Raw genomic sequence first — 16,271 nt, forward strand, 5'->3', positions numbered from 1 at the left:
GAAATTGATTTGTTGAATAACTTCGTTATTGGATATGATATTGTATCAGAGGTGTTTTTCAGGAACATCGGGTGGAGTTCGTCTAGTCCGAGGGATTTGTCCGATTTGAGATTCTTTAGGATTTTTGATACATGTTAGGAAACGTTACGCAGGGAATCTTGCATATGTTTGGTGTTGTAACCTAATCTTAAGCCATCGGTATATATTTTCAGATGTTATTAAAGGCCCACACATGTATCTTTCCGAAACGGCTTTTAATTTTTAAAATGCGAATGCAAAACGAATTCGATAATTATGTAGAGTCGCAAAAGTTATTAACTTACCGTTAATACGCCACTCATCATTATCTTCCGAAAATTTTGATTGAATTAAATGAAATGTAAATTCTCATAACGCGGGTCGTCTTATGTTTCCCACCGTCGTCCTAAATACTGCGCGGTAGTTGAATATTACTGCGCGAGACGGAAAAACAACGAAATTTATCTCCATAGTTATCATATATTACACAGGATATCTGGCATAAAACAGGCATATGTTTGGTGTTGTTTCCTCGTCTTAGGCCATCGATATGTATTTTCTGATGTTATTTATGTTTTTAAGAAACCTTAAAATCTTGCTCTGGAAAGGTAGTGGCCCTTTTAACTAAGAATTTATGTTTTGCACCTGAAAGGTAGTGGTTCCGGGCCTTTAAAAAAATCTGGGATTTTAATTTTGTTAAAGAAAGTAAAATGTACGTGTAGGATCTTATATATATGAGTTTTCATTTCATATGAGACTTAACATTTATAAAACGAATTTTAGATTTTTTTTCAGCTACATAATTTTACGCTTTAATTATACTTAATTTCAAAGCGTTTCGATGCCATTTTGTTAGGATCTCTGCCAGAGGGATCTTGGCACCTACCAAAGAATGATCAATGTCTGACAATTGAAAGAGGGATCTTTTATCTGCTTTTCAAACTTTGGCAATCAAAATCCAAGATGGTGGCCAGTGGACCATCTTGTTGACTGACAGCGATTGGTCCCAACCAGCATTAAGCAAATTTAGGGCCTATGCGGGGTCTATACATGTATATGGAATTTGAGACTGAGCCCTTCAGTTAATCGATTTGGCCCAAAATGTAATATGCACAACAAGGTCCATAGGGGAACCTACATATTAAATTTGAGACGGATCCTTTCAGCACTTTATGAGAAATAGCGGTACATGTAATGAACTTCAACTACCAAAATCCGATGATTCATCAGTCAAAAAATGTAAATGCACAGCTAGGGAGGACAATCTACATATGAAATTTGAGAAAGATCCCTTCAGGACTTTCTGAAAAATAGCGGTAACCAACTTTAAATGCCAAAATCCAAGATGGCTGCCTGGCGGCCATCTTGTTGACTGACCAATCCCAAAATGCAATATACACAACTAGGGCCCTAGGGGAACGTACATATTGTATGAAATTTAAGAAAGATCCTTTCAACACTTTCTGAGAAATAGCGGTAACAAGAATTGTTAACGGACGGACGGACGATATGGACGAAAGGCGATTTGAATAGCCCACCATCTGATGATAGTGGGCTAAAAACAGCAAAAGCGCACTACAGTGTATATACATTGTACATGTATGTACGTTGTACAGTATGTATGTCACTAGATCCGTTCTCGTACATTGTGTATCTTGACTTCATGTTATTATGTATATTTACCATTACAATCACAATGAGTTTGAGTCTTGGTCTGCACAGTCAATGAAATGTACGTTTTTGGCCAGTTACATGTACATGCACATACAATGTATGATACCATATTTAAAACTACATGTAATACCAGAAACAATTTCTGATATTTGCTCATTAAGTCACTTGGCGCCGGGTTTTACCTGTGGATAAGCAGGCTATATGATAATTGAGTACGTGTTGGGGATGGGGAACCCTGAACACTTAAAAGTCAACAATTTTAGGAAATGTCCTTCATAGGTCTTATATGAGATAAGAGATTTAGATGTATATCTTAGTATCATGACAAAATGGTTAAAATGTCTCAAAATGTGTTATGAATATAAAGTTAAGACTCTCCATGTGTATGCGGGATCGATGCCCCCTCTAAATGCTCCGTTGCTTTGGTATACTGATGCATTGAAAAGTCAAAGCAGAAGTACACTTGTATACTTTATTTCAGAAAATGATTTAACAATTTCAAAAGTCAACATAAATCAATAATTTCCTTTATTTCTATAATATAAAGGAGCAATAAAACCCTTTCATCGTTTTTTTTCTCTCAAAAAGTAGTGACGATGCGCTCGTACATGTAGTCAACCGGAGATTTACTATCTAAATCTCTGAGACAGCACATGATATTATACATCATTAAAATATACTGTAGTAGTGTACATATCTGCATGCAATAACAATTTTAAGAATCATTCATATTCTGACAGTGACAATACTGGAAATGGCAGTTCATTTTGAACAAAAATGTTGATCTTCTCTTTACACGTTTTGATGACAACACTTTGGTATAATATACATTCATTAGATATCATTAAAAAATCCCGTTGACCAGAAACATATGCCTTTGGATCAAGACAGAAAAAAAACTTATTAGGTATATATTATACTCCATAATGCATACAGTACAACTGATATATGTACACACTTAAAGTTCATAAATAGTTTCAGATGGTCATTATGATCAACATTAAGATGTGACCCAGAAAATATCAAAATACTACAATCAACCGAATTATTTTCGGCGTGACCTAATTTCACGCGTTTCATGCATGCCTAACGGCTCATTACCATTTTAATATTTTCCTTTCAGAGTTTCTTCCCTTTGTTTCACTCCGACAGTTCCAACAGTAAAACGAAGGGAAGTAACTCTGATAGATCAGAAAACTCTGTTACAGACACTGCTGTGTGATTATAAAGTTAAACACTTTGTTTGACTTGCTGTTAAAAACATTTTGTGGTATTATATTTTTGTGATTAAATTTACAACCAATATGCAAACATAAAAGTAAGTTGGTTAACAGTCATTTAGTGTGCACAAGGATTACACAATAACTGTAAATCCTTGGTGTACATCAGGTGTACAGAACAAAATGTGCAGCAGGGGTTGCACTCCCTGTGATATAACTAACTAAAATCACTACATTAATGTAATAAATATGGAAATATTGCCTCTGTGAACCATATGCCATTCATCCCTGAAACATGATGAACTGATCCAACCCTTGAATCTGTCTCCAGGAATGAATGGGCTTCTAACAATTTTCCCTAAGACATACCAGGTAAAATATGATTTTTTTAAACAATTGATTTAAATAATTTCAATTATATTGCATTACAAAAGTGTGCATTTGAAGTAGAAATAATATATACCTTTGCACCAACAATATTGTATACTGACATGTATAAAACAAATATTAAATCTGGCCACACAAATTATACTGTAATACAAATAACCTTATGTTGAATTTCAGTAAAACGGCGATACACTAGAACATATATAATACATACTGAGTCTATGTATACCATCAGCCTATATATGAGACATGTATCCTTATTTAAGGTTAATTACATGTAGATACTCAAATGTAAATATACAGATATATATAGATTGCATTGTACCTCAAATTTACCAGCCTGGAATGTCTATCAATAATTGAGATCTATCTAATACAAGTAGAATGTTAACTATATTTATAAGGAACAGACTTACAGCTACTATAAGTTCAGTGTTACAATGTATAAAGGTGTGTGTTTGGTTCAGATAGCATCTCTATCCTTTTCATCTACATTGTATTTAAGGATTAACTTGAAAAGATTTTTTATGTTATGGAGATATAACACAAAAATCTGAGTGTACTCTAAATAAACCGAGAAGATTTTTGTGTTATATCTCCATAACATAAAAAATCTATTCAAATTAATCCTTATAATTCAATTTACTATAGTATAATTAATCTCTTCAATATTCAAAATTCATTTTTGGACTCTTTTGTCTATGAAATCATTACGCCGTCATCTCAGCCAATCAGAAGCAACGTTACAAACGGCTACGCCATTTTTTCCTTTATGGGCTGATAAAGTAAATTTTTAAGCCAATGAAAATGCTCGTAACAAGCAAAATTGAATTATATAAGGTAAAGGAGAACTTTCACAATTAAAAACTTCTGCTTTAATGTTCAAATCTCCATTTTAGAAAAAAATAAAAAATGATGTTAAAAATATCAAGAGACGGTATACGTAACTAATAATACTTTTTACTTGGAATACAAGCATGGAAACCCCTGGCCCATGTTTGAAGAAATTAAAAACAATGAAATGTTGAAGTTTATAAAAGCATTGAAATGATATCTAACTACTTAGGTGATAGTCATTTCACAAGGGGTAAAATTGTCAAATTGTTATAAAACTTTTATAACATAGGTTTAGAATGGCATTTTCTTCTTTAACTACAAATCTAAGGAACAACTGCTACATATGTAACAATGTATTCAAAATGTTGTTGACATACCAAATATATGTATATATGTACAACAAACTATGACCGTAAGGAAATACATTTTTTTATCTCAAGACAGTAATCTTAAACTCGGATTACAACAATTATACCAGCTTGTAAAAGTGAAAGTACATTGTACATTTAACACAACTGAGTTTGTTTTGTAAGATACAGAAGTGAATATATAAGGCTCACATAGGAAAATATTTTTCAGGATAACGGAAATGTTTTAATTGGCGGCTGCCAAATAATTATCTGGCGGCAGCAACTTTAGTATCTGGTGGCCACCAAATAATTATCTGGCCTCCACCACTTAATTTATTTGGCTGTCGCCTCTAAATTATCTGGTGGCCACCAGATACTATGTGGTGGCTGCCAAATAATTACAAGGCGGCGGCCACTTAAATTCATAGTTATATATATATAGTTATCAGGGCAGCTGCAACTTATTTTTCTGGCGGTTGCCAGATAAATTAATTGGTAGCCTCAAGATATCTAATATAAGTGGCCACTGCCAGCTAATTATATGGCAGCCGCAAAAAAGTAAAAACATTTTCGTTATCCTGAAAATTATTTTCCTATGTGAGCCTAATACGCTTCTGTAGTAAGAACCAATAGGATATGAATAAATATAGCAGACACTTCATCGACAAAATTGGATAGTTAACTGATTTTTCAAATGGAAATACAATGTACATAATACTTCAGTTTATATTGTAAAAGTTACTTCAGAAAAAAATTTAAAAAACCATTATATACAGGTGAACACTTATAAATAATGTAAAAAGGGGAATTGATAAAGCTAAAAGCTTAAACTAATTTGTTTGGATCTCCTTTGGTGGTCTACCTTGTGATAACTGCATTCTAATATCTACACAGTAGAAAAGTCACAGTTCATTATACAATGTATGAGATGTATATCTAATCGACTAGATTTTTATTACCATAACAAAAACCTGACTATGTATATTTCACTAGATGGTATTTTTTTCAGAAAACAAGAGTCCCGGAGGGTCCATATCAATCACCTGGTTAATTAAATAAATGTGATAAAAACTCAAAAGTCATACACTCATCTGGCTTAAAAACATTGCAATTATTGATTTATCCATTCATAGAAAATCTACAGTGCTTAATCAAGGATCGTCAACTCATGGCTTGATTTGAAAGTGACCGGGATTGATCACAGGGACCACAAGTGTAGGTTGTTTGGTAGTGGGGTTATAGCAACCAAAGGTTGTTATGCCCCCTGGGGGTCCGCAAAATAATTTGTCAATTTGATTATTACAATAATACAGTTTAGAGTATTGAAGTATGTCATACTATACATACAAAATCAGGAAATATTATTCAGGCTGTAATACTAACAGTAATCATGTACAATGTATATATGTATAATAATTTGGTATAAGTGTCCTAAAACTTGAAATCTGTATCGTCTTACTCTTTGCATAACTAATTTATCATTCATGAAACATGTGATGCTTTAAGCTACAGACAAATTTTGTTAATGGCCACAATTTTCATTAGCATTTTTGACAAATAGTTTTTCGCTGTATACATGAGAATTGGTGACAGATGGTGCTACGGATTTTCCAAGACCTCACCTGTGTATTTCTTACGGTAAATATCAATATTGACATAAATAAGGGGGGGGGGTGTTAGGGGGGAGGGATTAAAAAAAAAAATAAGAATAACCCTGAATATAGACAATTCATAAATACGTGTAACTAAACATTGTAAATGTAATTACCGACAATAAGATTAACAAAGTACGTGACAGGTCAAGTAGTAAACTATAAAAAGACCAAAATTCCTTTCTTCTATTTTAAAATTGTGATGATATCCTAATCTGGTTTCCCTTTGTTCTACTCGACCCCTCTTTTTAGTTAAAATCAGATAGTCTCGCCTCAATCATTTTCCTTTTGAAATATTTACCACGCCTGGGAAAGGTGCTATATTCGAATTAGACATAGAAATCTTTAGTCTCTTTTTTTTCGTCTGACCTGTGCATGATTTATTTTTCAATTAAAGACACATTAATATGATTGAACTTGAGCAAAATATCAACAAGTCGTCGGATGTGCTGTATTATATGAAAGCTGAATGTATTTCCTCAAAAAAAACAAATGGATCGATCACATTTCAGTAGGAATCTGAAAATAACACCAGAGTTAAAAGAATGCGATAATTTACATATATGTCTTTGAGGATGCAAATCTAAAAATTTTGTTTAGAATCATACATCAATAATGTCAGACGTATTGAGATAGGCCTAGTTGGTGGTTTTTAATGTTAAGAAAAATTTCCAGCTATCCAAATATTATTAAAGCTAGTTTGACCACTGATCCATTGTTTAGACATTTAAATCCGACACGAGATCCGGGTTTCTGGATAACATCTATAATCAATCCAGTACAAAACCTTGGTATAATAATAGTGTATATGTTGGTATCCAGTTATCCTGAGCAAAGTACATGGATATATTAATGTACATCCACTTATTGTGTAACACAATCCTCTAAATATAAGTATTGCAGTAATCGCTTTAACCCAGAGATGTTCAGGGGTCCCGAATAAGTTTTTCGGGGTTTATGGCTTGTGGCTTCAGGTGTGTTCTAGAGAATAGATCCGCATTATCTCTCCAATACCGTGAACCGCTATGAAGCTCGCACTTTCTCCATTCTATATTTTATCCAATAACGCATTTATCAAGCTCTATATACCAAACCATTCCGTGTAAACTTTAAGACCAGTATTGAAAAAAATTGGCAGTAAAATTTGCATATTTGATACTTACTCCATGTTAGAGGTACTAGGTAGTGTTATACACAGGAACCTCTGAACAATCTTTGTGATATAGTCATTCTGTACAACTCCCTGAAAGCATATTGAAATATATTTTTAATCAGTATTGAATTCAAATTATCAGAAACTTCACCATAAAAAAGTGTACAATACTGTACTTTGAATATCATTATTTTTTTTTTTATTTTATTCCTATTGTAGGTAGTCCTATATGGTATAGCATGGACATTGTGATGCACTATTGGATGCGGACTAAGACTCTTTGTCAAAGTTGCCTTTAAGCTTGCACATAAGCAAGTACATGTACCTGGCAACTGATACTCCCATTACAAATGAAGAGTGGTTGATTTGGTTGGGTAAAATTGTGTTTGTTCTATATGTCCTATTAGAACCAGTGTTTTATGAATTGTCAAGATCAGAAGATGGAGGACAGCCAGGTAACCAAGAGAAACACCTACAACCTTACTGTCAATATCAGGCAAAATAATTAAAACTCAATGTAAATCAAATTATACATGTATGCATTCATGGTAAATTAGCAAAGCAAAGCATATACAAAAAACAACACAAACTTGAAGATATAGCTGCAAGCCAACCCGTCTCTGTTCCAGGACTTTAGGATTCCATTTCATCACTTTTTTCGGAGGAAATTCAGGAGTTCTTATGATCTTTTTCAGCTACAATATATAAAATTTATAATTACAACTGTAGTTACAAAAATAAAAAGGTAATATATATGTATATTTCCATTAACTTTAACATAATACATTTATAACTACTGTCAGGTACTGAAATGACATAGTATTTTTTTTTTTTCCGTTTTGTTTCAGCAAATAAAACTTTTTTGATTTACAAAATGTATATAGTAATCATCAACATTAGAATCTAATTTTATTAACTATTGTATCATCTTTATACTTGTTTGATATTGGGTATCAGTAAATGGGGAAAAAACAGCATTTAAGGGCCTAAAAATGTACCTGTTTATGGAAATCTTCAAACTCTGAATAACGCTTTTCTACATTGGTCAGTCGCCCGGCAGCACAGACTTCAACATTGAAAACCTGGTGAAAACAAAGAAAATTTTGTAATTATAATGAAAAGGATATAAAGATATATTGTAATGTGCATAGCATTTTAGGAATTGGAAATACAAAAATAATGGAGTGGTTACCCATCCTATTTAGAGCAACTAGCTAATTATAATAAAATAATTATATTGACAGCTCTATTTGTCCATGATCCTGGGTGTTTAACAGCTAGACTAAGACCCAGCTACTACTACAGATATGTAAAGTGTATATTGTACACAGTATGCATATGCATATTGTAGGCCTAGACTGTGTTAGTCATACCTGGTCTGGTGTAAACAAAGGGGGCGTGTCTTTATGTGGGTTTACAAAAGTCCTGATTCCATTCTCTCTCTATAGACTTCGGAACTACTGTTGAGTTCAATGCTAGTAAACCACAGATCGTTCACAAATAACTAATATAAAGAGACCGTATATGCTGAACCATACCCTCAGATCGTGCACTGCACACATTGACTAATAGGCCCAGTATAAATGAGTTAGTTCGGCCCAAGTCATCACAATTTATCAAGTACATTTTTCTTGATATATGAAAGGAATACAATAGCAGTGGTAAGCAAACTGGGTAGTACTTACTGTATAGGAATCATTATGGTCTCCGACTTTCCTAAAGCTTGGTACAGTCACGCGAATCATTGATATGAACTCAGTACGTTTTCAATTCAATATTTTTGTTTACACCTGATCGTGAATCTTGGTCACATGTACGCTTATCGTATTCAGTCCAATGATTCAAACGTTTGTACGACTTATACTTACGACACTGAACCGGAAATAGGAGAATTTTAATAATGGACACAAACTACACACCGTCTTTTGTAGCATATTTATAGTATTTTTTAAATATGTATCACGTTTTTTTCCTTTTCCGTTTTTTTTATAAATTTTTATATTTTACGTTAACCTAATCCATTTTTATTGTATCTAATAGTATACAGTACAGTGGAATCGGGCAAAAGTTTTTAAACTTATAGATCTACATACATGTATGTACATGTACATGTATAAACCCCTTCTTTCAACTTATCTTGATAGATCTATTGTATTATTTATTTGTTTCTTCACTTTTCACTATCCCCCCACTTGTTCATGTCTTCCCCCATTTTTGCCGAGTGAAACGTTCTAAAAATGCACATTTGAAAGAGAAAAGGGTCCCCCTGCACATTTTAGGACTTGATTTTAGAAAATTTCCTGCTGCGTGGCGCGTTTCCTGAAACGTTCAAGAACGTAATGTTCAAACCTTTGATAATGAAAATTCAATACACACGAACTCGACTAAAAATGTTAAGGGAATATACCATTTCAAAAAATGCTTCTTAAAAGATTAATTGGTTTATATGTCTTAGTAAAACAAACAATTCATTATTATTTTGAGTTACACAACAATGTGTCGATGGAGTGAATCCAATATGTTCAGATCGCGCTGGGTTGCATAAATATTAATGATAAGTATCCTTTCTAAATGCAGGTAACATTACCGTGTTAAGAACGCTTAAAAATCATCAAAACATAAAATCGTAATATTTTTCTTGGAGGAGGGGGCGGGGGCGGGAGAGAGAGACCCCGGACCCTACAATAACCAAATTCTCGCGCTTAGCTACGGCGCTCGCTAATTCGACAAAATGCATCGTAAAAACTCATCTCAGCCATTCTAAATCGTAATAAAAATTTTCCCGGGGGAGAACCCAGGACGTCCCAAACACGAAAAACTCACGCAGCATTCGGTGCTCGTAAATTTATAAAAAAAAACATCGTAAAACTCATCTCAGACCCCCCCCCCCCCCCCCCTCAATCCCCCAAACACCAAATCCCTGTTAGCGACACCACTGTCTAGATGTTTACAAGGATTACATGTAATGATATATGAAAAAAAGTATATCAAGTACATGTCTCTCCTGTGGGTGCGGGGCGCGTGAAGTGTGTGTGTGGGGGGGGGGGGGGGGGGGTTACGAAATATTGAGGACCTTTGACCCCCCCCCCCCCCCCCATTACGTTTCATCTTTCTACGCCACTGTTTTTTGCATGTATTTATATCATACATACCACGAATACACACACATCTACATGTATCTAATATATGTTTCTCCTGTACCATCATACACACATATTTTCGGTGTCGGAATGAAATAAATAATTCTTCTTCTTCTTTCAATATCACCAGATCTTTTTGACAAAGAAGATTACCTGGGGTGCCTGGGGGACGCAAAATTTAAAACTTGTTCTTTTTTGTTATTTCTTAAATATATGTCAAAACTATATACAAGGTACATGTAGGAAGTTAGTATTGGAGAGATGTGAGAACAGCTGGTGTCAGCTGACCTGGGAATGAATCTACATTAGGAGTGTCAACAATGGAAGCAGGAAGGGCATTCATTCATTCATCATTTATTTCCTCTTAAATTCTTCTGAAGATAATTTGGACAAATTCTTCGTCTGAGGCATTATCTACAGTTAAAAATGTATCAATACCACCAGTATCAAGTACTTGTGTAGTGTATCTGTCTCTGATACATACGATGACGTCACAATGTGTGACGTAATGGCGGATGAGATCTGTAAATACTTTACCACATTTTTTACGTTTTTTTTCTTGAGATTGTGGTGGATATGTCAATAATTTAGATACATATATCGCACAAGCGAGATCTGCTGTGGATGTTGCGTTGATCCATAATCCATGGGGATATATCTGTTTGTGTATGTATCTCTGAATCATGATGCTGTGAGCGCACGAGCAGTATATACACGTGTGTGTATGGGCCAGGTAAACAAAAGCGTTGTTAGCTTCGTTCATAGCAGTATAGGACTTTATTAGGTATTTTTGTAATAATATTATGCTTTATTAGGGCACAAATAGCTATTTTCTATGGTGGCATATTTCTGTCATCGAGTTGCCGACTTACGACTTAATGATGTCGACATAATTAAGGCATTATGTCGACATCATATAGGAAGATGTCGACATAAACAGAAGAATATGTCGACCTACCACATGTGCCTGCCCACATAATGATTCCAAGATAATTATGTAGAAAGTCGGTAACTCGGCGATTAATGGTGTTTATGTTCAGGTGTGACACCGACTTGTCAGTTATTGATGTCGACATCTAAACTAAAAGATGTCGACATCTGGTCTTGAAAGTGGAAATCAAAGGCCAGCCTTTCATAAAGCACTGTGTATGTGCACCAAGGTACCATACAGCAGAGATCGACGTTGATTTTGTTAATTCACGTTTTTATTTATTTGATTTCAAAATTAAAAAAAAATTGATCCTGCACATCCCGGCCATGCAGCTGTAGCCTACGTGTACGTAGCTGTTAGTACGAGCTGAGGTAGTTAGAGTGCAAAAGGACTCTGCTTTGTACAACGAATTTCCATCCTCTTGGCCATAATCATTTATTAATATATATAACCGTGTGTTGAAAATTCGTTTAAAAGCTGTGTATGTGTTTAGTGGATTAATATTCGTACCAAGTCCATGTGGTATATACCGTACTATACTATATTACAATGATTTTTTCATGTTTCATTTTCTTGTGAATCACAAAAAATACCAGTTACGTAATTTAAAAGCCATAAAGGTCACAGTACAGGTATACAATACACATTGGGAAACCAGCTTTACTTGTTAGCTTGCTCTGTCCATATATATCATACATAAATATTTACATCCCTCGATACACTTATATAAAGGCACAACGAATTTTTGTTACGGTCTTACTGGCCAGATTCAACATTTGGGCTAAAAATCCTCCCGGGACGCGGTTTTAATTCCAAACTCGGGATACATCTGCATCTATTTTTGTAGTAAAAACACGCGTTCTTTGTAGTCAAACGTAGTAAAAAAAAAAAAAAAATTCACGTGTCTATACTTCATTCATGCCATTGGCCGGAGTATACAATTGTATTATGGGTAACTAGTGATCACGTGATTGTGTGTTTACTTCCAAATATGGTGATAGTTTGCTTGCCATTTCTTCGGAAAATATTATCTATTTGAAAATATTTGAACTCCAAAATGTTATTATAATTGCATGCATATCATTTTGACCTGCACATATGTGTTGTTTTACTATAAATAATGGACTGAAATGAGCTATAAAACTGCCATTTCCACGTCTTGTAAATAAATGATATAATGCGAATTGACCAATTCAATAGGTCTAACCGTCTAATCTAGGATCAGCGAAGATCGGCTACTCCCGGCTAAATTCGTAGAATTATAAATTTACATTGATTTATATAATTACCTGCTTTAGGTTTCAGAACAGAATCATATAACACGGAGAAAATAAGATCTTCGTCAAAAGGCCAAATTATATATACTAAATACCAGGTCAGAGAAATCACTCTATTTGAAAGTAAACACACACTCATGTGATCACTATTTACCCATAATACAATTCCATATTTATTTCGGCCAATGGCATGAATGAGGTATAAGCACGTGACTTGTTTTATTACGTTTGACTACAAAGAAGGCGTGTTAGGAAAATCCCCCACGGATCGTGGTTTTATTTCCGCCATTTGAAATTGCTTTAAGCAATACTATCATATCATAGTTTAATTTCCAAATTCTTTCCAAACAAATGGTTAAGCTTCCGCGTAGCCCACTTAGCTTTTTGGGAATCTAATACCTGTACTTGTACACATACTAAGGAAAATGATGTGCATGCACGGGCTTATGTGCTAAATTGGGACATGCAATGTACATATATATATGTAGGACCTAACTCATTATGCTTCGATAGGTTCCGTACGAAACATGCCTAGATACTACTGGTTATTAGTATATCATTTTGTTCGTCAGAATTACTCTTCATAGATTGAAAGGTCTCAAAGCCCTTTACCAAAATTGTGAATTTCATGGCCTCAAATTTACCATAGTTTATATAGGAAAACACGTTTACGAGCATTATTTGCTCAATTTTCATAGAAAAATGTAGCAGATGTAATGGAATCAACATGGTGGCAACAGAATTGTCCGCCTGACTGTGTTTTGAGCTACACAAGCGCATGGGACCAGTAGACAGGCAAGAACACATTGTTGACAGATCAATAATATGAGAACCATTAAAATTTAATCTGTTGAAAAAGATTTGGTTACATTGTAAATACTGGATCACCGATGCTAGGAGATGCGCACGTCAGTAAATGAGTTTATTTTATTTCAAATTCTTTAAAGCATTGTTGCTTTTTCCTAAGTTGGACATTGAAATGACGGAAGAATTTTTTTTCGTGTCCTTGGCATTGCAGTCCTAAATTCCTAAATATTCTACAAAGAAATGAGTCAACGCCCAGTTCTTCTAAGGGTATTAAGGTGATGAAATACAAGTAAAAACACATAACGTCAGCTGATGAAGCATATGTAGTATGGAAAAGAAAATATATCTGTCTTAACTGTTAAGGATTCAATAATTTGAGCTTTGAAGTTGCATTTTACTGTTAAATATTAAAAAAAAAAAATCAAGAATCCGGAACTTTGATCAAGTACATATGAATGTTTTAAAGATGCTCCACCGCCGATAGAACATAAATGATACACATCATTTGAACAATAATTGGTGTTTAATCGTATATATGTCTAATAAACACAAAAAAATTAAAATAATCATTTACTGTGCAATCAGTACTTCATTCCATATAGGACATAGTGCCGCGGAATTTTTTCGGGATGCGGTTAATTGTTTTAATATCTTTATCTATAAGGAAAATTAGAAGCTCAAACTTTTCAATGGCGGTGATGGTGTAAAGTCAGTAACTTTTGTAACTGAAGAAAAATTCTAAATCGTCTGCTTTTGTTTATGATAGATAAAAAAAATTAGCATTTGTCAGCGGTGGATCATCTTTAAATGGGAGCATAAAATATTTACATCAAAAGATTTTTTTGTGAAGTTATGAAAGTTAACATTCTCATAATCTATTAATTTTACAATTTCAGAATAGAAATTATCTGCCATCTTTTAATTGAGGCTGATGTGATAGGACCAAAATCTAAAGGTAGGAAGAAGGGAGACAACATTCAGCGCCTGTCAACGAGACATTTCTTAGGACACCTATCCGACGGGAACCAAATCAGCAGCCAGGAGGAGATGTGTTGTCTGTGGGCCTGGTGAGATAGAGCTGTATAGAGCACAACATTAGGGACGTCCTGCTCGAAGACTTCTTAGAAGGGAAACCACTTTCCAGTGTAAACAGTGGTATGTTCCATTGTGTTTTGAATCCTGTTTGAATTATATCACACGAAGGCAGAGTTTGTGTTAGCTTACAGAAGGCTTAGAGTAGACTTCGATTGTGAAACATTGATAAAAGTTGAAGATTATTTATTGTGCCAGATGTCAAAGTTCATGTACATACTTGATAATTACTTGAAACATCATCTAATAGATTTGTGTTGAAATTATAATTGATGTTGACCAGGAAATGTACCAGTCTAAATTTTGGTTGAATAATGCATGGAAAGTGAATTATAATCTAACTTTTCCTTCAAAATGGATTATCTCCCTTGATTGAAATGACAACCCATGTACTTTTGCTATGATATGAAGTTGTTATTTTTCATTTTTTTTAATTAAAAAAATAAATGCAGATTAAATATATTAATCAAATATGTGTATTAATTTAATTTGAAACATGTTTGTTTTGCTGAAAATTTGCAAAAAATTTAATATCAATACATAATATTCATGATTGTAATTTTATTGTTGCTGTTTTTGTACTTGCTGTAAAGTGAGAAAAACCATGTTGTGGAGAAGATGTTTACAAATGGATGAGAGTTGAGAATGAGCAGAAGGCAATAAGGATATATATATCTAACAGTCACCTGAATTCCGATATGCACAGTTAAAAATAATGTTTTGCTTTTTAACAAACAAATAGATATATCTCACCCCTGTGTCTTAGCACATAGGTCAAGATTATTGATTTGAACAAACTTTGTATCCCTTCATCCCAGCATGCTATGGCCCAATATCATGTCCATGTATGAGGTTCTTAGTTATTAAGAAGATTGTAAATTGTTTACAGCAGACACTGGATGATACGTACCGTCAAAAGACAATTGCAATAGGTCACTTAAGACTTTACTCCCACACGAGGAGATTAATTCAACACGCAACCATATATACTTTCATGTTTTTCTCATAAATCATTACATATAATCCTTGTACACATCAACATCTATAGACAGTGGCGACGCTAACAGGAAATTAATGAATAAGCAAAATGGCGTGCGAGCGTCGAAGGGTCGAGATTTTGGTGTTTGGGGGTCTGGGAGTCTCCCCCGAAAAAATATTACGATTTAGAATGGCTGAGGTGATTTTTACGATGTATTTTAATGATTTTGCGAGCGCCGAATACGCGAGATTTTAGTGTTTGGGGTGGTCCGGGAGTCTCATCCGGAAACAAACAAAAAATACGATTTTGATGATTTTGCGAGCGCCGGATGCGCGAGATTTTGGTGTTTTGGGGGTCCGGAGGTCTCCCCCGGGAAAAATATTACGATTTAGAATGGCCAAGATGAGTTTTACGATGTATTTTGAGGATTTTAAAGCGACTTAAAGTTACCTGCATTTAGAAATTATAATTGTGAATGTCGTCATATCATTATGCAACCCTGCTCGATCTGAACATACCGGCTTCACACCATCAGCACATTGTTGTTTAACTAAAAAAATGATGAATTGATTTAATTGTCTTGCTTAGACATATAAACAAATTAATATTTTAAGAAACATTTTTGAAATAGTAGAATCCCTTGATGGAAATTTTTAGTCTTGTCTATGTGTATTGAATTTTTATTATAAAAGGTTTGAATATCACGTGCTTGAACGTTTTTGGAAATGTGCCGCAAAGCTGCAAAAATGCAGGA

General features: G+C 34.2%; 1 protein-coding gene across 1 annotated transcript; it reads right to left on the reverse strand.

The window, feature by feature from the left end:
- Positions 1-7,297: 7,297 nt before the first annotated feature.
- Positions 7,298-9,212, reverse strand: LOC138332600 (sorting nexin-24-like). The gene is made up of 4 exons (XM_069280600.1): positions 8,977-9,212; positions 8,290-8,373; positions 7,882-7,986; positions 7,298-7,381 (listed from the first exon to the last, which is right to left on the reverse strand). The coding sequence occupies exons 1-4, from the start codon at positions 9,034-9,036 to the stop codon at positions 7,298-7,300; spliced, it is 333 nt and encodes a 110-aa protein (XP_069136701.1). The 5' UTR covers positions 9,037-9,212.
- Positions 9,213-16,271: the final 7,059 nt, after the last annotated feature.

This window comes from Argopecten irradians, chromosome 10 (assembly GCF_041381155.1).
Source record: "Argopecten irradians isolate NY chromosome 10, Ai_NY, whole genome shotgun sequence".
NCBI classification, from domain to species: Eukaryota; Metazoa; Mollusca; class Bivalvia; order Pectinida; family Pectinidae; genus Argopecten; species Argopecten irradians.